General features: G+C 63.3%; 2 protein-coding genes across 4 annotated transcripts; one reads left to right on the forward strand and one right to left on the reverse strand.

Annotated features, from left to right (window-relative positions):
• The first annotated feature begins 880 nt into the window (after positions 1 to 880).
• Positions 881 to 3,877, forward strand: TSSC4 (tumor suppressing subtransferable candidate 4). Of its 3 annotated transcripts, none has more exons than XM_008576350.1 (3): positions 881 to 932; positions 2,328 to 2,463; positions 2,615 to 3,877. In XM_008576350.1, the coding sequence occupies exon 3, from the start codon at positions 2,638 to 2,640 to the stop codon at positions 3,628 to 3,630; it is 993 nt and encodes a 330-aa protein (XP_008574572.1). In that variant the 5' UTR covers positions 881 to 932; positions 2,328 to 2,463; positions 2,615 to 2,637; the 3' UTR covers positions 3,631 to 3,877. The 3 variants fall into 3 exon arrangements, with proteins under 3 accessions (XP_008574572.1, XP_008574571.1, XP_008574573.1); XM_008576351.1 differs by lacking the exon at positions 881 to 932 and adding an exon at positions 1,936 to 1,958; XM_008576349.1 differs by lacking the exon at positions 881 to 932 and having other exon boundaries at positions 1,801 to 2,463.
• Positions 3,878 to 5,218: 1,341 nt separating this feature from the next.
• TRPM5 (transient receptor potential cation channel, subfamily M, member 5) lies at positions 5,219 to 22,904 on the reverse strand. Its single transcript, XM_008576352.1, has 24 exons — positions 22,788 to 22,904; positions 22,151 to 22,331; positions 21,096 to 21,262; positions 20,250 to 20,433; positions 18,425 to 18,489; positions 18,060 to 18,251; positions 17,599 to 17,701; positions 16,210 to 16,328; positions 15,426 to 15,776; positions 15,208 to 15,348; positions 14,957 to 15,080; positions 14,362 to 14,507; positions 13,961 to 14,073; positions 13,599 to 13,691; positions 13,206 to 13,464; positions 12,637 to 12,755; positions 12,324 to 12,456; positions 12,037 to 12,211; positions 8,561 to 8,714; positions 7,935 to 8,116; positions 7,399 to 7,531; positions 6,232 to 6,304; positions 5,748 to 5,840; positions 5,219 to 5,368 (listed from the first exon to the last, which is right to left on the reverse strand). Exons 1-24 carry the CDS (start codon positions 22,902 to 22,904, stop codon positions 5,219 to 5,221), a joined length of 3,567 nt encoding a protein of 1,188 aa, XP_008574574.1.
• Positions 22,905 to 23,752: the final 848 nt, after the last annotated feature.

Genomic DNA, 23,752 nt, shown 5'->3' on the forward strand with positions numbered 1-23,752 from the left:
CCTGAGGAGGGTGAGCCAGCCGGCGTGTGGTCGCTGTCTGGCAGGCAGGGGAACGGGGGCACCTTGAGTTTGTGGGGGACAAAGATCCCCCCATAAAGAAGGGGCAACGTGTGGCGCCACCCTAGGGCTGGTGGCCAAGGCAGACGTGGCCCGTCGGGGCAGAACCCGGGGCCTCGCGCTCCGTTTCAGGCCGAGGCTGATCTGCTACCCGCGCTGGCAGGCTGAGCTACAGGCCGCTGCCACGAGTGGCTGCCGGTCTGCGCGCCCCTGCGCCGCCCGGATGGACCGGCGCGCGGAAAGACCGGCCCTGCTTCCCCACGGGGCCCTTGGGCCCGTCGTCAGCGCGGGAAGGGACCAGCGGTCGGCGTCCCCCGCCAGGCGAGGGTGCCCCGCCCCCGGATGCTGGCTGCTGGAACACGGTACGAACAACAACCTCCGCTTCCGGCCGGGACCGGAAGTGCCCGGGAACGGCTCCGCGCCCACCGTGCGCGATGACGCACTTCCTGCTCGAGGTGGCTGCCGTCCTCGCGACTTCCGGCAGGGGGCACCAAGGCCCTGGGAGACCTGCGCTGCCGGCCGTTTGTCCTCGAGCACTCTGGGAGTCGCGGCCTGACTCCTCCTCTTCCTCCTCTCGTTCGTCAGTTCCGGGCTCTGTTCTCGACGGAGTGCCGCCATGTCCGGGGCTGCTCCGGAACCTGCCCCAAGCGCGGGGAACTGGAGGTTCCGGGGAAGAAAGGTGGGCGCATGCGCACAAGGCCGCGAGTTCCGACAGGCTTTGGAAGCCGCGGCCCAGTGCCTTGTGGGAGATGTAATTTTCCCGGCATGGCAGCTACGGCGCTCGGCAGGCGCAGGACTCGGCTTCCCAGAGGGCTGAGCGCGGCGCACGCGCAGACGGCACCGACAAGATGGAGACGGCCGGACGAGGGGATCCGGTAGGTTTATGGCGAGGGAGGGCCGGAGCCGGAGACCCCTACGTAATGCTGTGCCCCGCCCCTTGTGGCCTGGCCCTGGGAACCCGTCCCGCCTGGCTGGGTTCCGGAGACCCAGACCCGAGGCCATTCGCTGGTTCCCGACACGGAGAGCCTGCAGGGCCTGGGAGAGGCGCCGGCGGGAGTGAGGAAACCACCGGAGGGAGCCGCGGCCCCGGCCCCGCGACCGGGACGTCCGCCCCTCAGCCTGGGCTCCTTCTGCCGTTCCCGGAGTCCTTCCCGTGGGGCCCGATCCCATGTCCCCCGCGGGCGCCGCTCCAGTTGGGCTGTGGCTGTGGGTCGCGGTGGCGCCCGCTGGTGCCGATGGCGGGAGTGAGACCCAGGCAGCGGGGTCGCTTGGAACTCCCGCTTTGCTTGCGACGTACCCTGTGACGTGGGCAAGTTATTTCCCTCCTCGGGCCCTGCCGGCTCTAAAGCAGACCCCAGGGCTGTGCTGCGTGTCCCCTTCCTCTCCCAGGGTGGTTCCTTCACTGGGGAGCGCCACGCCCCAAAGGAATCGCGATGTCGCCCGTGTTTGGCCTGGTAGAGGACACTCAGAGCCCCTCCTGGTCCGCCTGACCCCATCTTCGTTGAGCGCACGAGACAGGGGTGCACCCTGGGCGAGGAAAGGAGGAATTGGTGGACGGACAGGCCAAGGACAGTGCAGAAGGGTGGCGCTGGGCTGTCTTGTGAGCCCGGAGACACGGACTCCAAGGCACCCAGTCACACTCGACCGCCAAACGGGAGTTGGCAGCACTTCTCTGCGCGGCTGGAGAAGGTGGGGGTAGTTGAGTGTGACCTACAGGAGAAACGCCACCGGAGGTTGCTCCGGGAGCTGTGGGGGCTTGCCTCTGCCAGCAAGCCTGCTCCAGATGATTGCTGACACCTAAGAGCTTGACTCTCAGAAGCCAAGGGCTTGGGTGCATACCCCTCTGGAGCTCCCAGGGATCTCCCAGCAAACAGGAGCAAACCTCCCCAGGGACCAGGAAGGTGCCCAGTCTTTGTGGAGTTCTCAGGTCATGCCATACGCAGTAAGCAGTTCGTAACGACCCTGCTGGTCTGAGATGGGTAGAGAGCAGCAGAGGCTGCTCCCAGCCCTGCATCCAGGCTCTGGCTGCTGACTGCCAGAATCCTCGAGCAGGCCACTTAGTCTCTCTAAGCCTACCTGGACAGAGTGGACAGAGCAGATTGTTGGAATTAAGGGAGGTAATGGGTCAAAAGTCTGCCCATGTTCCTGGCCTGTGTCTGGGGCTCTGTAAATTCAGGTTTTGCTCCCTCAGGTTACTTGGATCCCAGCACCTCTTTGCGTATTTGAGTTCTGGTCTGATGGTTGACTCTCTCCTCACAATCCTCACCTAGGTACTGTTTAGCAGCTGAACCTGGGGCACTAGTGGAAGAGACCGCCACACCCCCGAGGACCTTCACCAGGACTACGCCCACCTGGCTGTCCAGCCAGCACTCCAGTGTCAACACAGGCACCCAGCAGACGACGGAGGTGAGAGGAGGGCTTTTGGGGGTGGGGGTGCGGGGGGGACCCCGTTCCTTCGTAGGACACGTTCTTTCCTGCTGATCCTGTTTTGCAGGAGGGGCTTGTTCTAAACACTGCGTCTTCTCAGAAACAAACTTCCTGGGCTGTTTTGGTCTAGGTGTGGCGTGGCCTTGGGGACATATGGCTGAGGCAGAACCAAGTAAGCTCTCCTCGGGCCTGGAGGCCAAGCAAGGGACAGAGTACGACACCCTGCCTTCTGACACACTCTCCATCAGTGACTCAGACTCCGACCTCAGTTTGCCTGGTGATGTGGAGTTGGAAGCACTATCCCCAGAGGGGCTGCCTGGGGAGATCCAGCAGGACTTGGGCTCCGATGAGCCCCCCTTGCTGCCCACGAGCCTCCCCACAGCCACAGTGCAGCCGTTCCACCTTAGAGGCATGAGCTCCACCTTCTCCCAGCGTAGCCACGACATATTTGACTGCCTGGAGGGGGTGGCCAGGCGGGCTCCAGCCCAAACCAGCATGAGTGACTGTGGAGGCTTCAGGCAGCCCGTGTCGCCCTCAAGCCAACCTCCAATGGAGGGCCTGGGCAGGGGCCATTGCCGCCCTGCCCTGCCGAGGGTGCCCCCTGTTCCTGACTACGTGGCACACCCTGAGCGCTGGACCAAGTACAGTCTGAAAGACGTGGCCGCGGTCACTGAGCAGAGTAATCAGGCCACTGCCCTGGCGTTCCTGGGCTCCCGGAACCTGGCCACCCACACTGACTATGTTCCATCCTTCAACCAGGATCCCTCCAGCTGCGGGGAGGGAAGAGTCATCTTCACCAAACCAGCCCGAGCCAGCGAGGCCAGACCCGAGAGGAAGAGGGCCTTGAGGAAAAGGGGAGAGCCAGGCAGGGGCGCCCTGAGGAACCTGGGCACTGCCAGGGGTGAGGGCCCTGTGGAGCTGGCCCACTTGGCCGGACCTGGGAGCCCAGATGTTGAGGAGTGGAGCAGCCCCTGTGGGGGCCTGCAGGAGGTGGGGACCCATAGTTGTTCCCCACCAGGACCCCCCGTGGTGGAGACTGTAGGCTTCCACGGCAGTAAGAAGCGAAGTAGAGACCACTTCCGGAGCAAGGGCAGCAGCCCTGAGGGCCCGGGTATGAGGTCTGAGAAGGGAGATGGCCCGGCCTGACCACAGATGATGCCATCTGTGGGGCTGGCATCAAAGGGGTGGCCAGGGCCACTCCCCAGCTGGGGTAGAGGGGAGCATCCTGTCCCCTTGGGAAGGAAGCAGGCAGCCTGCCTGTAGGTGGCGCCAGCAGCTCTGGCTGCAGCTCTGTGCATTGGCCATTTCTGGAGGAGAAGAGGCCTTGCTGCAGCCTCTGTGGGGCAGCCCGAGGAGCCTGTGAGGGGTCAATAAAGGTTACGGGTGTTCCTCAGGTCTTGTGTCTTTTTCTGGGCCCGCTCACCCCAGCGGCTCTGCTAGCAGCAGTCCTCTGCAGCCAGGGGACCAAAATTCTCTGCTTTCTCCAGCCTCACTCAGCCACCCTGTTTCCACACACAGCCCTCCCAGCCTAGTGCTGGGCTGCTTTGAGGGTTGTCACTTGATGCCTGCAGTCGTCACCAGCAGATCTACCCAGAGGGACGGAGGAGACAGAGCAAGAGGCAGAGGCCTGGTGTCCTCCAGGGGTGTGCTCACACCTGCTGTGTCCAACCCGGTGCATTCCACAGAGTGGGGGACGAGGGGGAGGCAGTGAGATGGGTCCCAGCCCTGGCTAGGCTCACCCCTCAGTTCTGACCCAGCCAGTGTCCTAGGACTGCTGGCTTGTGTGCAGGGGCCAATGGTGGGGCCATTTGGCACCAGTCCTGCCCAAGGTGGGCCATGGGCAACGAGGACAGTCTCCCAAGGGTTCCAGGAAGGCAGGCTATAGTGGGCACGTCTCCCATAACGGCCACTACGGGGTCAGCAGCCTGCTGTGCTGCAGGGTGCCCGGGGCCTGGCCCTGGCCCTGCCTCTGCTGCCCATACCCCAGGGAGCTAGAGGTCCCCAAGGAAAGGAGGGACTAACCTGGCTGGTCATGCAGCTTGGTGGGTGGCAGGAGGAGCACAGGAGCCCAGACACCCCCCTCCCCACAGGCAGGTGAGCCCTCTCCCTGGGTCCAGTTTGGCCTGGGCCAGGCAGAGTATGGTGTTCTCCACGCTCCACTGAAAATAAAGCCACATCCAGTGCCTGATGGGGCTGGGTCCTGGGCCGCTGCCAAGTGTGGCCACACCACCGCTGGCTGTGCCAGTCATGGGGGGACTCCTGGCCTTGCTCTCTGGGAGCTGATCAGCTGACTTCTGAAGGACCATTAGGTCTCAAAGGGCAGAAATTCTAACCACTAGCATTTGCAAAAAAGGATTAGTCTCTTATCAGGCAACACAGGTGGGGGGAGGGACAGGTCCAGGCCAGAAGCAGCAGCCCTGCCTGGACAGGAGGTGCCTCTGTTTCATGCTGTTTGGCCAACACTTGTTGTCCTGGTCCAGGCTGGCCACGTTCCAGATGGGGACAGGGAAGGGCACACACGTTTCCTGCTGAGGAGCTCTGCTCAAAGGGGAGACCACCCCACAGTGCTGCTGTGCTCCCTGGGGTTCCAAGAAGGTGCCAGATGGGACCAGGAGTGGTTCCTTTACATGGGGGCAGGTGTCCAGGAAGAGGTGGTTTGTGACAAGGCTACAAGAGTCACTTCTCACTGCAGGTGAGAGGTTTGGTGTGTGGAGGTTTGGTGTGTCTGCAGGGCCTAGGATGGTCCGCTAAGGGCCTTGCGTGGCAGGCCAAGCAGCTCAGGGGCCCAAGGGTGGCTGGCCAGCCTCTGGCTGCTCCCTGCTGCCAGGGCCCACTCCATGGTCAACAGGGGGCTGCCGGCTCCCACCAGCACAGTTCCGAGAGCCTGGTGGGAAAGAAGGACCATCCTCAGCTGTTGGGCACCCAGCTGGCACAGGCCAGGAAGGGACAAGGTAACTGGCTTGGAGGCAAGGGCCGGGACATGGTGGCCCTCAGAGTGGGTCCCCACAGGCAGCCAGGGAAGGTTGGGGAGCCCAGAGCAAACCAGGCCTCCCCAGCACCGGGCAGAGCCTCAGGAGTGAGTGGCCGAGGCAGGGGGCTCCATCAGAGGTCTCGTACACCATCCCAAAGAGCTGTGGCCAGCCAGAGCCATCAGAGACCTCCCAGGACCGGTGGCGACAGCTCAGTAGCCAGTACAACCTGACGGCCCTGCTGCCTGCCTCAGACCAGCTGGCTGTTGGGTGGACTGCCCCTGCCCACCCTACCCCACGCTCCTCAAACACACGCTTACTCCAGCGGACGCTGCCCTGGGCCAGTGTGTCTGCTATGGAGGACAGGAGCACCGTGCAGTAGTTGATCTGTAAAAGGGAAGAGTGTCCCAGGAAACCCCAGGGCCAAGGCCAGAGGTCTCAGGGCAGCAGGAGACAGGGCAGGGCCCTGCTGCCCCGTGATGCCTCTCCCTGGGGACTGCAACTGAAAGGACAGGGAGGGTGAGGTTGCAGTGTGGGGTGTGGGAGGGGACAGTGAGGGACTGGATGTGGGACCCTCTGTGGGTCTCTAGGATGTGCCCTGGGGTGGACATGAGGTCTCTCAGGTGACTGGGGTGGGGTCAGGACCGTTGCCAACTGGCCCCTGGCCCGGGCCCACCCAGCCCCGCTCTGTCTGCCTGGGTCGGAGTGTTGGGGCAGGGATGAGGCAGGGTGGGGCAGGGCTCCCGGAGGCAGACGTGTGCCTGGCCAGCTCTCTTGCCTGCGACTCCAGATGCCTGATCCGCTTGTCTTGCTCTCTCAGCCCCCCGAGGTACTGGGCAATGAAGTCCACTCTGCAGAAGCAGGCGGTGGCCCACAGGCGCTGGCACCCACATGGCAGTGCGCATGGGGAGCCCCCCATTATCTCCCGCTACCCCTCAGGCCTCTCTGGGGGCCCGAGTCTGGGTGCTTTGGCCCTTATCCTTCCTGCTCTTTTCCCTGGTCCCTAGATCCAGGGCTGGTGGCACACAGAACTTACCAGGGCCCAGCCTGGTGTACAGGCACAGAGCGCTGATGCACCCTCGCAGTGGGGACTGTTCCCATGAACAGGCAGTCAGTAACAGGGCCCCTGAAGCAAGGGCTGGGGGCCAGCCACTTGGGATCTGGAGAGGAGGAAGGCCAGTCCCACTCTGGGGACCCCAGCATGGAGGACGCCATGCTTACTGGCTCACATTCCCTTCCTGCAGGGCAGGCAAGTCCATGGCAGGGCCCTGCCCAGGGGCAGGAGGCCATGTCCCTGCCTCTCTCAGCCTCAGTTTCCCCAGCTCAGATCCTCTGTCACTGGCACCAGCAGGCCACACCCAGCTTTACGATAGCCTGACTTCCTGCCAGTGACAATGATAGAGGTCCCTACACCCCGATTCCCCCACTGGGCCAGGCTCTCCCCAGGTAGGCAGGTTATCAGTTCTGTGCCCTCTCACAGCACCCTGTAGACCAAGGCCAGCGCCAGCCCCACCGCTCAGGACAAACTGCCAGACATGCACCTGGGCCCATCTCCCCAGGGCAGGAATCCTCTGTCACTGGCACCAGCAGGCCACACCCAGCTTTACGATAGCCTGACTTCCTGCCAATGACAATGATAGAGGTCCCTACACCCCGATTCCTCCACTGGGCCAGGCTCTCCCCAGGTAGGCAGGTTATCAGTTCTGTGCCCTCTCACAGCACCCTGTAGACCAAGGCCAGCACCAGCCCCACCGCTCAGGACAAACTGCCAGACATGCACCTGGGCCCATCTCCCCAGGGCAGGGCCAGTCCTACATTTGTGGGCAGGCCCGTGGGCGTGGGCGTCATCGTGGTCTTAGCCCCCCATGCCAGCCTGCCCTCCCATTCCAGGTCTGCACTCCCGTCGCCTGGTCTCTGGGGTCCTGCGGGCCCTTGCCACCCATACCTGTGGGCGGTCTTCCGCAGCACCTCCCCCTCACCGCCCTTCCTCCTCTTCTCCACGCTGCTCAGGAAATTCTCTTTCTGAACCGTCTCCCAGGTGACGATCTTTTGGTCCAGGGGATCCGGCAAGTCTCTCTCTGGGAAGGCCGGAGGCAGCTCTGCTAGAGCCTCCTGGGCCTCAGGGGCAGAGCCCAGGACTGGACTTGGGGTGTGGTGGGGGGACCCTGAAGGCAAGCGCAACAGAGCAAGCAGCCAGCGAAGGAGTCCTGTCCCGGGGGGCCTGAGCTGGCAGGGCACAAGATGGAGGAGGAAAGACAGGCCTTGTGCAAGGACCTCCAGGACTCAGGAGGCAGGCTCAACACTGGCCAGCCAGCCAGGACAGAGCCCACCTGAGGGACCCTAGAGGACAGAGGAGGGGCCCAGGGGGCTGAGGAGGGGCCCAGGACTCTCCCAGCTTGCGCTCCTGGCACGTCGCCCCAGCCCTTCCAATGCCTCACACAGTCCGGGGCAGCCCGGGCCCTCCGCAGCCTGCGGCCTTACCCAGACGCTCTCGTTTGCGCCCCGCCTCCCTCCTGAAGACCCTCTTGAGCACCAGGCTCAGGTGGCTGAGCAGGATGAAGGGCGGGGCCAGGGCAGGACGCTCGTGGTACTCCACAATCAGGTTGTAGCGTTGGAACTTCCAGAACATGTCAGCGTTGCCCTGCACCACCTGGAATGTGTAGCTGTGGGGACGCACGGTCGGGCCCTCAGCCCACCTGTCTTCCTGGCACCGTCTCCGGGGACGCATCCCCTCCATCCCCCACCTGCTGCCAGGAACCTGGCTTGGCTGTTTGAGAAGCCATGGGGGGAACTCTTTCAGAAACCGAGGCCCAGCACCCCTTCTGTGACTATCTCTGGGGTGTGTCTAGAGGGGGTCCACTCGTCCAGGGTTCCCCCTCTGCCCTCTTAGACAAGACCAGGGTTCTGGACACGCCAGCTCCTGGATGGTGCCTTCTGCTGCTAGGACCAGTCCAGAGGACCCAGGAGAGGCTGGAATAGAAGCCCGTATTTGGGAATGACTCTCCACATCCAGGCCTCTCCCCTGCTGGGGGAATGGTGGTTGGGGGAGAAGCAGCTCCCCCTCCAGAGCGACCCCCATATGCTGCAGCGAAGGGTGAGGGGGTCACCTGAACATGGCAATGAGCAGGTTCATGAGCAGCACGTTGGTGACCAGCAGGAAGGTGACCAGCAGGAGGATGACGAGCCAGTTGGCATAGAGGTTGGGGCAGGAGGCCGAGTCCCGCAGCAGCAGTGGGTGGACAGAGCAGTTCACACGGGCTTCTGAAAGGCGAGTGAGCGCACTGAGTGCCAGGGCCAGGGACACCCGCCTCCAGACCAGAGAGCTTGATCCTGGGCCACCAGGGGACAGGGTACTAGTTAGGAGACCCACTGTACTGCTTTACCTGGGATAGTCTGGGTTTTAGCACTGAAATCCCTTCATGAGAAGCCCTAGTTCTTCCAGACCAGACAGGTGGTCAACCCAGCGCTGGCCCGCATCTCCTACCTCTGCTGGGTTTCTACCCAGGGGCCGGGGTCACAGCCAGGGCAACAGTCCCAGAGGCAAAGCTAAGACCATGTTGGGGGTGGGAGGTGGGGAACTCAGGTTTCTGCTGGTTGTTGCGTGGATTGACACCTCCACCAACCCACCCCCAAAATAAGGCTTCGATGCGCAGCAGGTTTGAGGAGAGGCAGCCTAGGAAGGAGAGATGGTGTCCTCACTGCAGGACATCTCAGAGCCTTTACAGCGCTAGTGGCTGTCACAGGCCCCGAGTCTGGGAGAACGTCTACAGCCCTTCCAAAGCATATGGAGCCAGAAGACCCTGGACAGGGGCCACTGCAGGCTCTAAGGACACGGACCCTCTCCGGGCCAGTCCCGGGCTGAAGAATGTTCTCTGCATGGTAGTCCGGGGTCTTGCAGGCTGAGTTCCCATGGCCTGGGCAGGGGTACCCTTAAGGGATCCTTGGATCACAGCTCCAGCCCACAGCCAAGTCCACACTGCCTGTTTCTACCCTGCAGGGCGCAGCCCTGGGCCCCCCTCCCCAACCCAGCCTGCAGGGCAGGAGGAGGGAGGATAAATGGAGGTCGGGTGAGTTGCAGGAGGCGGTGGCTCCCTCATCTAGGAGGGAGCTCATGGCTCCATCTCCTTCCTCCTCAGGCTGTGCGCTGGTGCCTGTGTCTGCATGTGTCTGCGTGTGCGTGTGCATGTGTGTGTGCATGTGTGAGCACAGGGGTGCACACACATGCACGTTCCGCTGTTTCTGTGCCTGCATCTCCAGGTCTCTATGCTGTGAATGACTCCAGGCCATCCTGGGGTGGGGTTTGGGGGCCTCTGTCCCTCGCAGTCCCCTGTGCATACCCAGTTCCCTGCCTCTGTGCGTGCGCATCAGGCGCCAGGTGCCCGTTTCCACGTGTCTGTGTCTCCCTCTCTGGGTGCGGTCCTGCCTCGTTCCCCCCCAAGTGAGTTATTGCGACAGTCGGCCCACTTGTGAGTTATGGAGTGTTTGTGTGCTGGGGGTGCAGCAGTCAGAGCACACCAGGCCCCCTCTTGCCCCTCCTCTGGCTGCCCTGGCAGCCCCTCAGCCCATGAATCTGATTCATGACCCTCCACTCCCCTCCTGGCGCCCCGGAGAGCTGGGTCGCGCCGGGCCTGGCCTGGAAAGCGTGTTTGTGAAGCCATAAATCTGTCTGATAAAAGCAGCTCGAGGTAATGAGACCCCTGCCCCCTCCCCTGTGATTTGAGCAGGCGCCACCAGGCCGGGCTGAAAATTAAATTGTCCCTGGGGTCTGGGGCCCTGGAGAACCAGCTTGTGCTCACAGCTCAGCCCCGGGCTCCCCGCTTGGCACGTGCACAGAGGGAGGGGCAGGGAGGCCACTCTGGGCCCCTGGGGGACCCACAGGCCATGGAGTAGCTGTGGGCTAGCTGCTGGAGCCTCAGTTGCCCTCTCAGCCAGGAGAGTGTTGATGAATAACCCTCTGTCCAGTAGCATAACGGACTCAGTGCATGGCCAGGGGTTAAACCCACAACAGGTCCAGACCTTGCCTAGTCCCTGGACAAGAGGCTGAGGCCCAGAGAGGGGAAGGGTCTCGTGCAAGGGCACTGGTCCTGACTATGGGCTTTCCATCTCAGGACTCTGCCTGCAGAGGCCACAGTGGCACTGAGCACCTGTCTGAGGCAGCCTCAGACTTGGGGGCCCTGGGGGAGCCTGCAGTCCCCCTGTCCTCCCCAAGGGACATGGGCTCCCAGGGAGGAGGGGGCTGTGACCACTGGCTAGGGCTGGCAAGTCTGAGAAGTGGCCCCTGGGAACAGGAAACCCCCAACCCCACCCTGGCTGGAGGCGCCACCTCGCCCCCTCCTGCCTGAGGGGCCCTGTGGGATGGCAGAGTCAGGGGCCATACAGTGAGGGTGGGGGAGGGGCAGAGGGCCCACAGGGTCTGGTTACACTAATGGCCTGGAAAACTAATGCCTGTGGATGAGAAAACACTGAAAATCACTGGGGGAGGGGGACTAAGAAAACAGCGCCAGGAAATGAGCCACACAGAACACCCCAATTAGGAGCGATTTCCATGACGGTGCAGCCCTAGTCTCGCCGTCCTCGGTTGACAAATATTTATCGCACACTGTGAGCAGCTGCCCAGCCTCATTAGCTGCCTCTTCCACGGAAGGTCGGAGGAAGGGGTCAGGCCTGGGCAGCAGCTCGGGTCGGGCTTCCCCCACGGCCTGGGCGCCCTGCCTCCTGACACCAGCCTGAGCCCACAGCCCCTCCGCTGCAGCACTCCAGGGGTGCTGATGGGGCTGGCGCCCCAAGCCCCTCACTTTGGCCCACTTTCCCTGAGGGTCCCTGCTCCTCCTTCCTGAATCCCAGCCACCCCAGGGGTCTGCCCAGGTCCCCTTCTCACCCCAGGGCTTCCCTTCCACCCATCACCACCAAGACCCCTAGGGCCAAGGGGCTCTGCCAGCCTGCACTGCTCCCACTGTGGTGAGAAAGCCCAGCCAGGAACAGGGACTGGCTGGGGACACTCCCAGCCCCAGACAGGCCACACACACCTGAGAATAACAGGTGGCCCACACATTGGGCCCCCAGAGAAGCAGCAGGGAGCCTTTCCCACAGGCCAGCGAGGGGCCTCTGGTGGGCAGCGGGAAGACCTAGGTCTGGCAGGGCCTGGGGGAGGGCAGAGGCCAGGGGGCGTGGGGTTGGCTGGAGGGGCCCAGACTCTAGGCGATGTTACGGGCTCCTGAATGGTCCCACTCTGCACCCACAGTGCCAGCCCATCCCCCCACAGACCACCCCCAAGCAGGGCTTGCCCCCCTGCTTGGGGAGACCAGCCCCAGCCGCCTCGTGGTCTTCTGTGTCTGAGTCCCCAGCCCACACTGTGACGGGAGCTGCCACTGCCCCTGGTTCTGGGCCTGGCCCTGTGGGAATGTGCAGGGCATGGGGATCTGGCCTCAAGGTCCTCCCCATCTCAGCCACCTCCAGGCCCCTCTGGCTAGCCATATGTCTGGGGCTTGTGAAAACTGGACTCTATTCAGCTGCGCCTGGAGTTCCACGTCACGCTGGGCAGGGGAGTCTCGCCCCACTCCACCCCGCCCGGCGGTGCGCGAACCATCAATCTCCTCCAGTGGGATCTGCCCGAAGATCTGCAGGTACGGCCGGTAGAGCACGCGGCGGAAGATCCACTCCAGGCGGCCGTCGTGGGGGTGCAGCAGGGCCTGGGTGGTCACGCCGTAGGCCACGAGCCACACGCTCAGGAAGAAGAGGAAGAAGAAGACGTCCTTCATCTGCACGGGCGGGGCAGGCGGGCCTCAGCAGGGGCCTGGCTGCAGCCCAGGTGCAGGGGCCGCCATCCACCTAGGGTCGGGGGGTCTCGGGGGGTCCCAGGCTGGGGCTCACCATCCGCTCCACGATGATGATCTTGGGGCCCAGCTGCTTATGGATTGCAAAGATGTGGATGAGCCGGAGGGTGAACACCATGAAGTCGATGGCGAGGACTGTGCGGCCAGCCTCAAACGCCGAGGGCAGCATCCTGGAGGACGGACGGCAGGCTGGCCAGGGCTGCTGGTGCCCAGAGAGGGGAAGAGGCTTTCCAAGGACACACAGCACAGTGGCCAGTGGGCAGGTGCCAGGGCAAAGCCAGGACCTCAGAGGCCCTGGGCAGTTTCATCTGGGAGCCCGCCCGAGGCTGCTAGGCCCTGGCCCCACAGACCTGCAGGTGACACCAATGACAAACAGGAAGATGGCCAGCATGTCACACTTGTTCCAGCTGTCCTCCACGTACAGTGCGAACTTCTTTGCCAGGTGTGTGTCCTCATCCGTGAAGAAGCCCTGGCAGAGGGGCAGACAGACTGCTGACAGCTGCCCAGGCCCACCTGTTGGGGACAGACCTGCCAGGACCAGGCTGGGGCCCACCGGGGTCAGGGCTCAGCCTGCCATGGGGATCAGGGTCTGACTGTGACTAGGCCCCAGTCCATGACGAGGATTGGAGGTCAATTGAAGATACTCAGGGCTAAGTGTGGAGATAAAAGCTGAAGTCACTCTGGACCTAGGGGTCAGGGCTCTGCTTGCAGGGCCCAGGATCAATTTATATCCAGGGCCTGGACTCAGTCTGTGATCTGACCAGGGTGACGCTGGTCAGTCACGCTCCACCTGTGGCCAGTGTGGAAGCACAGGTGAGTCGGGAAGACAGGAGGCCCCACCCTGTCCTGTTCTACACCCGAGAGGCAGGACCCGCCTGAAGCCAGAGGTGGGGGGATGCAGGGTGGCCTCGCCACTGACCTGCCGGATTTCCTCCAGCACTAGTGTGAAGACCCAGAAGTAGAGGGTGACCTCGGGTCCCGACGGCCCCTGGGGAGGTGGCCTGAAGTCCACCAGCAGGACGCAGGTGAACAGGAATAGGAAGGCAAAGTACATGACCACGTTCCCCAGGAACACGGTCACAGGCGCACCCCAGAACCGCCGCCAGCGTGTGAGCAGGAAGGCCACCCGTGGGCCTCTGTCGGCTGGAGCTCTCCGCACCTCCGCCAGCTCCTCCACCCTGTGCCATAAAGGAGGCCACAGCCATGAGGCGGTCACCCAACGGGAGCCTCGCCTCTGCCCACCAGAGTCCGGCTTCCCGGCCGCTGCCCGCTGGACCCTCTGTCCTGCCCGGCCCCACCCCGGGCCCCTGACCGGCCGCCGGGGCTGTACAGCAGGCTCCTCTCCATGTCCAGGCTGTCCAGCTCCTGCAGGTCCTCCAGGCCCGTCCTCAGTGGGGCCTCGTCTCTGTGAGCACAGCGGAAAGCTCAGGGCCCTTGAGGTGGGCACCCAGAGGCCACCCCGCTTGGCCCCGCGCACCAGGCCCACAAGGAAAGTGTGCACCCGCTGAGAAGATCGAAGAGCCCGGTGGGATGGAGAGGCTGCAGGTGGAAGGGCCCACAGGGGTGCTGGATGAGAGGGGACAGGCCGACGAGCCGCCACCTGCTCCAGACAGGGCCCTCCTGGCAGCTCTGACAAGCCTGCCCCACCAGGCAGGCGGGCATGGCCTGACCTACCTGAACTTGATGAGGTTGGTGTAGACCAGGGCAGGGCAGAGGAAAGCGCCCAGCAGCCGCAGGACAGGCGTGCCCGTGGCCATGTCCCCCCACCAGATCTTGGTCAGGAAGGCCTGGAATACAGGCACACCTGCTGGCCTCCCATCTCCACGCCTTTGCCTGTGCCATACCCTGCCCCAGCCATGCCGTCCCCTGGGTGCCAGCAGACACACCACTGTTCAAGGCCAGCCCAAGAGGTGCCCGCAGCCCTCCCCCGTGCTGGGAAGGTGAGCGGGAGGAGCTAATCACACAAGTGTGGATTCTGTTGCTGCTGTGAACCCTCAGTAAGGGGGCGGCCCCGGCTCGGGGGTCGGAGGGTGGCCTGGGCCCCTGTCTGCCCGCCTCGCCCACTGGCCGCTCACCTGCACACCATCATGGGCAAAGAAGGCCTTGGTGTCGGCCTCGGTGGCCAGGTGCAGACAGGTGGTCCTACTCCAGCAGCGGTTCCGGCGCACCAGGAGGGCGAAGGCACGGTCCTCGTTGTCGCTATAGCACTCGGAGAAGAGGTCTGTGGGGCCTGGCGCTGGGACGGACGCCAATGCCCACCACCCAGCCCACCCCCCTCCTCTGCCAGAGCTGGCTCTGCGGAACCTGCGGGACATGCCCTGCGTCCACCTCCCAGGGGCAGCCAGGCCTCCTGCTCCGGGCCCTTCCCCAACCTCTGTCCTTCTCTGGCCCTTTTCCTCCCCCATCAGGACCATAGGAGCCTCCGTCACCCCAATCTCCCCCTGGCTATGGCAGGGCCCAGTGTGTCCCGGGGGTGTGGGGACATCTTTTCTTCCCTGTGTCCCTGTTGCCCCTCCCATTTAGGATTTTAGGGCCCATCTCCACCCTGGGAGGAGCTGTCACTCTGTCCTTTTCTATAAAGGGGTCCATTGTGATCGCCCAGGCCCTCGTCTGGCCCCGTCATCACCTTCTTTCCCCAGCACCGGCCTGGCCACCGAGTTGGTCACTCACCCAGGGCCAACTGCTCGTACTTGGCCTCGTGCATGGTGCGGGCCACCCGGGCCTCCGTCTCCAGGTAGGACATCTCTTTGAGGATTTTGCAAGCAGCCAGAGCGGCTGCCACACCTTCCTGGCCCTAGGAGATGGGGTCTCAGGAGGACGGCCCACCTCACCCCACCCCCACCAGGGGATCGCAAGGGCAGCCCCGGGCCCTCTCTCCCCAGGCTCAGAGGGGTCCGGGGCGGCCTGTAGCCACGGCTCACCATGGCCCAGAAGTATGTGGCCATCTCGTGGCGGTTCTGCAGCACGGCCCACAGGAACAGGTCCCTCCAGGGGTTCTCGCTCTTCTGGTTAAGGTCCAGCTGCCACTTCTGGCCCATGGGCTGCCTGGCCGGCCCCCTCTCCTGGGGGACACAGACGTGGGCCTCCAGCCGTGGCCCCTGCCCGGCCCCCGCCCAGCCCCCACCCGGCCCACGCTCACCTCCTTCCTCCGGCCCACGGCCCGGCTGTCCTGGTAGAGGCCGCGGCAGGCATCCTGCAGGAAGTCCTTGAGCACGCGAGAGACCTCGTGCAGGGAGAAGGCGGGTGGCCCGGCCGGTGGCTCCCGGGGCTGCTGGGCGCCCAGGCCGGCGAGCGTGAGCCGGCCGTCCTCGTGCTTGCGCTGCAGCAGGCCGAAGAGCAGGCTCTTGCGGGGCACGGAGCGGTAGAGCTGCTGCAGCCGCCCGAACGTCAGGAAGTCGGCCACGTCGGCACCGTTGTCCACGAAGAGGCGCACAAACTCGGGCTTGTTGCTCACCAGGGCGTCCATCATGGCCTCCTCCAGGTCACAGGACTGGGTGCCACGAGGGCACGCGTGAGGGAGGGGAGGACGGGACCGTGAGCAGGAGCTGGCAGAGAAAGGGACCCCGAGAAGGAAAGAGCGGAGAAAGGGACAAGAGGAGGGAACCCAGGGAGAAAGGCCTGGGACCCTCTGCCCAGGGCCAAGCCACACAGAGCCCTGCTCCCTGGGGCGCCTCTGCCTGTGCCCTGGGGCCAGGTGGTCTCGGGCAGGCAGAGCGCACTGGCTCCAGGCACCTGGGACGGGAAGGGTCCACACAGGCTGGTGACGCCGGGGGTGAACTCTGGGGCCTGGGCGCTGCTGTGGCTCATCTCACCCCAGCCCCGCCTCGGCTGCAGCGGGCCCAGCACCGCCTGCCCCAGGCCCTCAGCACGGCCCTGCCTTGTGTTGCCAGAATCAGGGTGACCAGCGGGACGGTGGGCGGCACCTTCCACTCCACGTCCCCATTGAAGATCTCGCTCTTGGCGATGTCCACGCGGTCCCAGGCCATGGCCAGCTTGAGCTCATCCAGGTAGTCCTGTGCCTCTTGGCTGTGGCTCTTGCAGGCTGTGGGCAGAGTGGGCACAGCCAGTGAGGGCGGAAGCAGGGGCCCACCAAGCCGGGGCACAGGGTCCCTGCAGGCGGGCCTTCCAGGTATGTGGAAGCTGGAACTTTGCTGCCTCTGAATAACAGCGAGAGGCACAAGACTCCGTAAGAGTCCCAGGAGCCAATGTGGGGTTGCCACCCTCGGCGGTAATGAAGGGGATCCCACGTCCTTCCCTGGAGCCCACTTCCTAGCACTGAGGGTCCACAACCCCTTCCCATGGACGACTGGGGAAGGAGTCTTGACACAATCGTGATCCCTCCACTGGGGAGGGCCTTTGGACACGACTTGCCCTGAAGGGTCACTGGGGCGAGGGCTTCAGAGCCTGAGCTGAGCACAGCCTCTGGGGCCATGGTCACCAGACCTGAGAACTAAGCTCTCTGGGCTTTAGTCTCTGTACCCGTGAACTGGGCATCACGGTGCCTCTCACAGGCTGTTGGGACCAAACTGTGACTCACAGGAAGCCATGAGGGGACCCCGCCTAGGGGGCTCTGGGGTCCTCATTGTCCTGGGAGGGGGGTTGCTAAGCCTGCAGTGCAGACACCCTTTCTGAAGGCCCCTCACTCAGGTGTGTCCCTGAGCCTCACCCAGCACTGCCCCGCCCTGCGGTGGGCCTGTGTCAGCTGTGAGTGGCCAGCCTCTCAGAAAGCACGTTGGATGACAGTCAGACATTTCTGTCAGCTGGTGAGAGGCACATGAACATGTCTGGCCACACAACAGAGTACTATCAGCCTTAAAAAAGGAACGAAGCACTGACACGTGCCACAGCGCCAGTGAGCCTTGAGAACTATGCTTGTGAAGAAGCCAGACACCAAAGGCTTTGTGTGATCATGGGACTCCATTTATACGAAACGCCCGCAACAGGCAAATCTGCAGAGACAGACAGTGGGCTGGTGGTTGCCGGGGGCTGGGGAAAGTGGGAGTGGCTGCTGAGTGATGTGGGGTCTTTTGGGGGGTGATGGAATGTTCTGGAACTAGGGTGTGCTGATGCGCCCAGCCTGTGAATACACTGACCACCTCTGCATTGAAGACTTCAACATGTTTCTCAGTTGTAGTAAGAAATATATGTCGTAAAACTTGCCAAACACAGAACGCTTCACGAATTTGTGTGTCATCTTCCCCACCTGGGAAGGGACAGGTGGGTGTCCCCCTGACTACTGGCCAGGCTGTCACAGCCCAAGCAGCTGGGAGAGCAGAAGCCACCAGGTGGTGCCCAGCCGGCCCGGCCCTCACCTTTCACCAGCGCCTTGAGGATGACCGTGTCCAGCTCCTCGGAGCCCTCCTGCTCGAAGTCGTGCACGGTGAGCAGGTGCGGGTGAGAGGCAATGTTCTGCAGCTGCGGGCACCAGAGCGAAGGCCCTGAGGGGCTCCCATGCAGGGCTCAGGCACAGGGAGGGCCGCGGGCCAGCACGGATGCAGGCACAGAGCCCAACAGAGTCCCCATGAGTGGAGGCCAGCGGGCAGCCCTGTGCACCCGCCACCCACCGGGACAGGCGGAGGACCACCCACAGACCAAAGGGCTGACTGCCCAGGTACCCTTGCCCCTTGAGGATCTGAAGCAAGAGCATGTGGGCCTCAGCAGCAAGAGGGGCAGGGTCGGCACAGGGTGGGAAGGGGAGGGCAGACTGCATGTGGGAGTTTCCCGAGGACCTGCAGGGGTCAGCCCCACCCTGGGGTCACTGGGCGGTGCATACCAGCGTGGTCCAGTGCACGATATCCTCCCAGGAGAAGGGCTCATTGGGGAACTTCTCTTTAAACTGCTTCTCAGCCACCTGGGGCACCAGGAGGTGGGGCTGGGTCACCAGGGCAGCAAGCACGTCGGCGACGCCCCCTGAGCCTGCCAGGATCAGCCACGGGGATGCCTGCTCCATGGCCCTGGAAATCCTCTGAGGTGGGCAGGGAGGGAGAGCAGACCCCCAGTCAGCCTGGGCGGCATCCTGGATGCACAGGCCAGAGGTCCCGCCATCCCACCCTGCCCTGTCCCGGGGGGTAGCCTGGGGACCCGCTACACTCTTCTGGGAGGCTCCAGCCAGCCCCTGCCTCCCTCCCCTGGCCCTACCTCTAGGATGCTGGGGTCGCCATTGACCAGCAGGCAAAGGACAGGGATCTCGATGCTTCCAGTGCCTGGAGATGGAGCAGCCCGTGAAGTCTCTTCAGACACTCAGGGCCAGCCAGGGAGGACCAGCCCGGGGACCCTCCTCATGAGGTGACCGCCTAGACCTCAGACTCTGACGTTGCCACATTTTCTTGGCAAATGGTGCTCAAGAGGCTTTTTCTAGTAAAGTGCGGGCTCCAGGCTGCCCATCAGGAGCCATTTATCACCAGCCCCTGTGCTTGGGGACGAGGATTCCCATGCTATGTCTGCTCTGTGCAATGTGGTCGCTTTATGGCTAGAGCTGGACTATGACTACCTAAATAAAAAGTAATATTAAAATAATAATGAATAAATAAATACATTTTTTCAAAAAGAAAAAAAATACAAAGTAACAAATAAAATGAAATGGCGCCTCCCAGTGGGTTCTAGCGCCCACGCTGGACTCTCTGTGGATGGGGCTGCAGGGTCACAGGAGATGCACTGAGCAGAGGAAGGTAAAGAAGGCACGTTTTCTAGGTTTCTCTCCCAAATGGAAGTGGGAACTGAGACTCAGAGAGGAAACCCCAGAGGCCCCGACCACATCCGGTCTTCCCTGTGAGCTGCGGCAAACTGCCGGGAGAAGTCTTAGAACCCGGCTCCGAGGCGGGGCCCTGCCTTCGAATGGTGAGCCCTGTTGATCTTGAGGATAAACCAAGGTTGGCCACATGGGGCCAGCTGGGACCCTGCACAGCAGAGCTGGACGTCCCTCATGCGCTGGTGGTCAGACGCCACTTTGTGTTTTCTTTTTTTTAAAAAGATGACCGGCAAGGGGATCTTAACCCTTGACTTGGTGTTGTCAGCACCACGCTCAGGCAGTGAGCCAACCGGCCATCCCTATGTGGGATCCGAACACGTGGCCTTGGTGTTATCAGCACCGCACTCTACCGAGTGAGCCACGGGCCGGCCCGACTTTGTGTTTTCATTTTTAAAGAGTGCTCGGTTGGCCTTGCCGAGCCCCCTTTTTTGTTTGTAAATATTTTATGTAGACTTTGTGTTTTCTTTTTTTTAAAAAGATGACCGGCAAGGGGATCTTAACCCTTGACTTGGTGTTGTCAGCACCACGCTCAGGCAGTGAGCCAACCGGCCATCCCTATGTGGGATCCGAACACGTGGCCTTGGTGTTATCAGCACCGCACTCTACCGAGTGAGCCACGGGCCGGCCCGACTTTGTGTTTTCATTTTTAAAGAGTGCTCGGTTGGCCTTGCCGAGGAACATTTTTTGTTTGTAAATATTTTATGTAGTTCATAACTATTATAAACAATTATAATTTTTGTTTATAAGTATTATCTACACACTACTTTTGTGAACCCCCTTTCGCTCCCATTTCCCTGGCAACACTGCCCCCTGGTGGCAGCGTACCTCACGGCCAGTGGCGGGAACTGGGCCTCTCGCAACTTCCAGATCTTGCTTTGCTTCTCAGAGCCCCAAGCCCACAGCCAGATCTTCCAGCCAGGGGTGACCCCGTGAAAACAGAGCTGCAGCTACTTTGCTGTCTGGCAGGAACGTGACTGCCTGGCTGGGCTACTCTGCCCAGCTGTGCCCCTTCCACCACCCGGTGGCTGCTCCTGCCCCAGGCGCCTGTGTGGCCCAGGTCTCAATGCTCAGGATCGCTGGGTGACTCCTGCCTGGAAGGCTCTTCCCCGCCCTCCCTGGTGGTCTTTCCCCTGCCCGCATGCCAAGTCCCCGTAACCCCTGGTGCCAAGGCAGGCAGCCACTGGCAGCTCCCTGGGCACCTGGAGCAGGCCTCACCCCCATAGCCAGTCCTCTGCTCTGAGATGTGCTTCTCCAGCCCCAGCCGCAGATCGGTCAGCCCGTCCCCCTTCCCAGGGGGTCCCAGCTCCACCAGGATGAAGTGGGAGAGATTGTTGTCCAGGGAGCAGAGGGGGCCCTGGCTGCCGCCGTTGTCCGCGGGGTAGTAGACGGGGATGTCCTCCTGTGCCCGTGCGGGGAGATGAGGCAGGGCCCTCAGGAGGCAGCTTGGGATGGGCCCCACTGTGGGACACTCCCCGCCATGCCATGCACACCACACCGTGAGGCCCAGGCAGGGCTTAGGCCCTGGCCTTAGTTTCCCCACGCTTCAGATGGAGGGAGGGCTGGGCTGCTGGAGCCAGGGGGGCCTCCCTTGAAAGAACTGCAGGAAACCCCTCCTTCTAGCCTCTTCTGGGCTGGAGTCCAGACTCTGGGGGCCGCCTGGGCCTCTACTTGGCCATGCTGTAGGCAGATCCCCTGGGGTGGGGGACGTGAACGGGGACGGGGGCAGAAGCCACTTGCCCAGGGCTGCACAGAGCTGGGGGTACTGGCCACGCTGGGCCTGGCCCTTAAGAGCAGACCGTCCAGGTCCCCACCAGGCGGGTCTGCGCGGGTCATTCCCTGAGCGATGGTGCCACCTGCTGGCCGCGACCTGGCTCCTCCGCTCCTCCCCTCCTCCCCGGCTTCCTCCCCACTCCTCCTCCACCACCTGCCCGTCTCCATCCTGCAGAGCCCCCGCCTCACTGCCCTGTTGCTGCCCCTGAGGTGGGAGTCCCTGAGCCGAGGGGCTGGGCTGCACATTACCCCTTCCCCCAGCAGCTGCACTGCTGCCAGCCAGTTGCTCACCAGGGCATCGTCCAGCAGCCGGCGGTGCAGGATGCGGCCCAGCGAGGCCATGCCGATGGCAACCACGCGGACCTTGGTGGACGTGCTGGCCAGCGAGTGGTCGCGCACAGCCTGCCCGACGTGCCGGGCCAGGCCCACGCGGAGGGCGCTGGTCAGGATCCAGGCGCCTGCAGGATGGGGGAGGGCTGGGGGAGGGGCTGGCTGTGCCATGTTTCCCCCGGAGCCTCCCCAGCTGGCCTCCCCCAGGTCCAGTGGACTGCCCTGACCCCCTCGGCCCAATCAGTAGCCAATGACCTGGGAACAACGGTATGAGAGCTAGGGAGTGCCTGCAGGCACCAGCAGGGAAACTGAGGCCCAGGGAGAGCAAGGCCCTTGCCCAAGGCCTCTCAGCAGCTTGAGACTGGCTGGGCCCAGAATGCAGGTCCCCAGGCCTGGCGAAGGGGCAGCACCTCGCCCCCTGCCCTGTAGAGCTTGAGCATGGGGGCCAGCTCCCTCCTGAGCTCTGTCCTGGACAATGCAGGTCACAGCTCTGTCCAGTTGCCTGTGCTGGACCAGAATCTGGAAATATTTTTCCAAATTACAAAGCCCTCAGCCCATGTCTGGTTCACAGATTTTTTTTTCTATGCTACAATCATTTCTGCAGTAAGAAATTCAGAAACCCCAAATCCCTCAACTGAGTTTTCTGCTGGCTGAGCCCCCCTCAAAATAAAGTTCAGTAATTTCATTATGACCTCAATGATGGACCAGCCAGATTGCCCCCAAGGGAGGCGCAGGGGTGCTGGGGCCCACCCCGTATGCACCTCGGTGCATCAGGCACAGGCCAGTGGCAACGGGGCATGTCCCTGAGGCCCACGGGCCCCGTGGCTGGAGGGGGCGGCTCTAAGGAAGGTCCAGGCCTCTGCTCACAGGGCGGGCTGGGACCCAGCTTCCCTGCATGCCTGGTTGGCCCTGCGGAGGGACGGAGGGTGGTCACGGGAGATGGCAGCAAGTGACAGCCGCGGGAGCCTGCAGGTGTGGGGGGCTGGCCCATGACTCATGGCCGAGTGGGGGCTCACCTGTGCTCTGAGCTGCCTTCACCAGCCCCTTGCGCAGTACATCTCGCAGCCAGGACTTCACGGCGAAAGGCCGCTCCTCACCCGCCAGGGACACCACCAGGTTGGGGGCCGGCAGGTGCCACTCGGTGAGCAGCAGGTCAAAGAGCACGGAGGGCGCCACGCCGCTCGGCACCTTCACAAACTGCAGGGCAAGTGGCCGCAGGCTCAGGGCACCAGGGAAATGCGGGGTGGGGAGGCCTCAGGCACAGAGCACTGGACACAGAGGGCAGGGGATGCTGGGCACCAGGGAAATGGGGGCACAGCAGCAGGAGGAGAGAGGCCCCAAGACACTTTCTGGGGCAGGGCCAGCCCTGCCTTGACCTGCTGTGTGACCTGGGCAGTCCGGATCCCTCTCTGGGCTTGGCTCCCTCACAGTGAGGAGGGGTCCTAGATGCACGTGACCCCAGTGCCTCCCAGGTGGAGCTCAGGGGTCCCGGTTATTACAGGGGTGGGAGGGGGTGGCCTGAAGCACTCCGGCTCCAAAATTCTGCCCATCTGGAGGCTAGAAAGTGGCCCTTGAGGGAGTGGACTGGGGGGTGAGGGGGCTGAGGGGTCCCAGGGCGTGTTGGCATCACTGGGGCACGGGGGCTGCCCCTACCTTGCCTGGCTTCTTCCCAGACCCTCCAAAGTCGACCTCACCCTGGCACAGGTCCTGCCCCTGCCCACCTCCAACGTCCCTGGTGCTGCCAGGGCGGGAGCCCTGTGTATCCTGCATGGCGGCTTCTCTGTGGGGACACGGCCAAGCCCTGAGGACCAGGGTCAATCCCCACCTCCCTCCCTTCCAGGGGCTGGGGCTGCCTGCACAAGGGGAGCCCCTCTCCCTAGACAACATGCCAGTGGAGGTTTGGGGACCACCACAAGGTCGTCTCTACCCCAGTGACCTTCCCTCCAGTGGCCCCCGCCTGCCCCCTCCCTCATTACGGCTCCCTCTCCCGCCCCAGCGCAGCCCCATCAAGCTCCTTCCCAGGGGAGGGTGGTCACAGTCCTCCTGGGCCCGCTACTCACCTGACCCCAGGCCCCTCGGGCCAGCACACCTGTCGACACTTCTTTGGAGGGTCTTGCAGGGGTGTCCTGGAATCCCCAAAAGACTTAGCAGAAGACTCTCAGCCTTCCGGTCCCACCGCCCACCTGCCCCACAACCCTGTTGCCCCAGGACAGGGATGGGGACCCCCTGGGTGTGCCCGGGCGGGCGGGTGAGATGCTGAGGAAGGTTCAGGGGCCCGAGGAGGCCTTGCCCAGCTCACACAGCAGCAGCGCCGAGCCAGCGCCCCCCGCGGCCCTTCCCACTGTGCCCAGCACCTGCGGGGAGAGGGGCTGCCGGGCCCCATCCTCACCCTAGCTGGGCCTGCACTGTCACCAACCACCCGGCAAGGTCGGTCACCTTAGCCCCTGCTGCAGGGCAGGGACCTGAGGTCCAGCAGGCCGGAGACTGGCCCTTGTGACACGGAGCAGGGTCCCTGCAGGCCCCCAGCACCTCCCTGGCCCATCGCCCAGCCCCAGCCTTGGCGAACCACGGCCCAGGCCCATGTCCTGCCTCCCTCTGAAAACTCAGGGGGAGCTCGC

This window comes from Galeopterus variegatus, unplaced genomic scaffold (genome assembly GCF_000696425.1).
Source record: "Galeopterus variegatus unplaced genomic scaffold, G_variegatus-3.0.2 Scaffold1336, whole genome shotgun sequence".
NCBI lineage: Eukaryota > Metazoa > Chordata > Mammalia > Dermoptera > Cynocephalidae > Galeopterus > Galeopterus variegatus.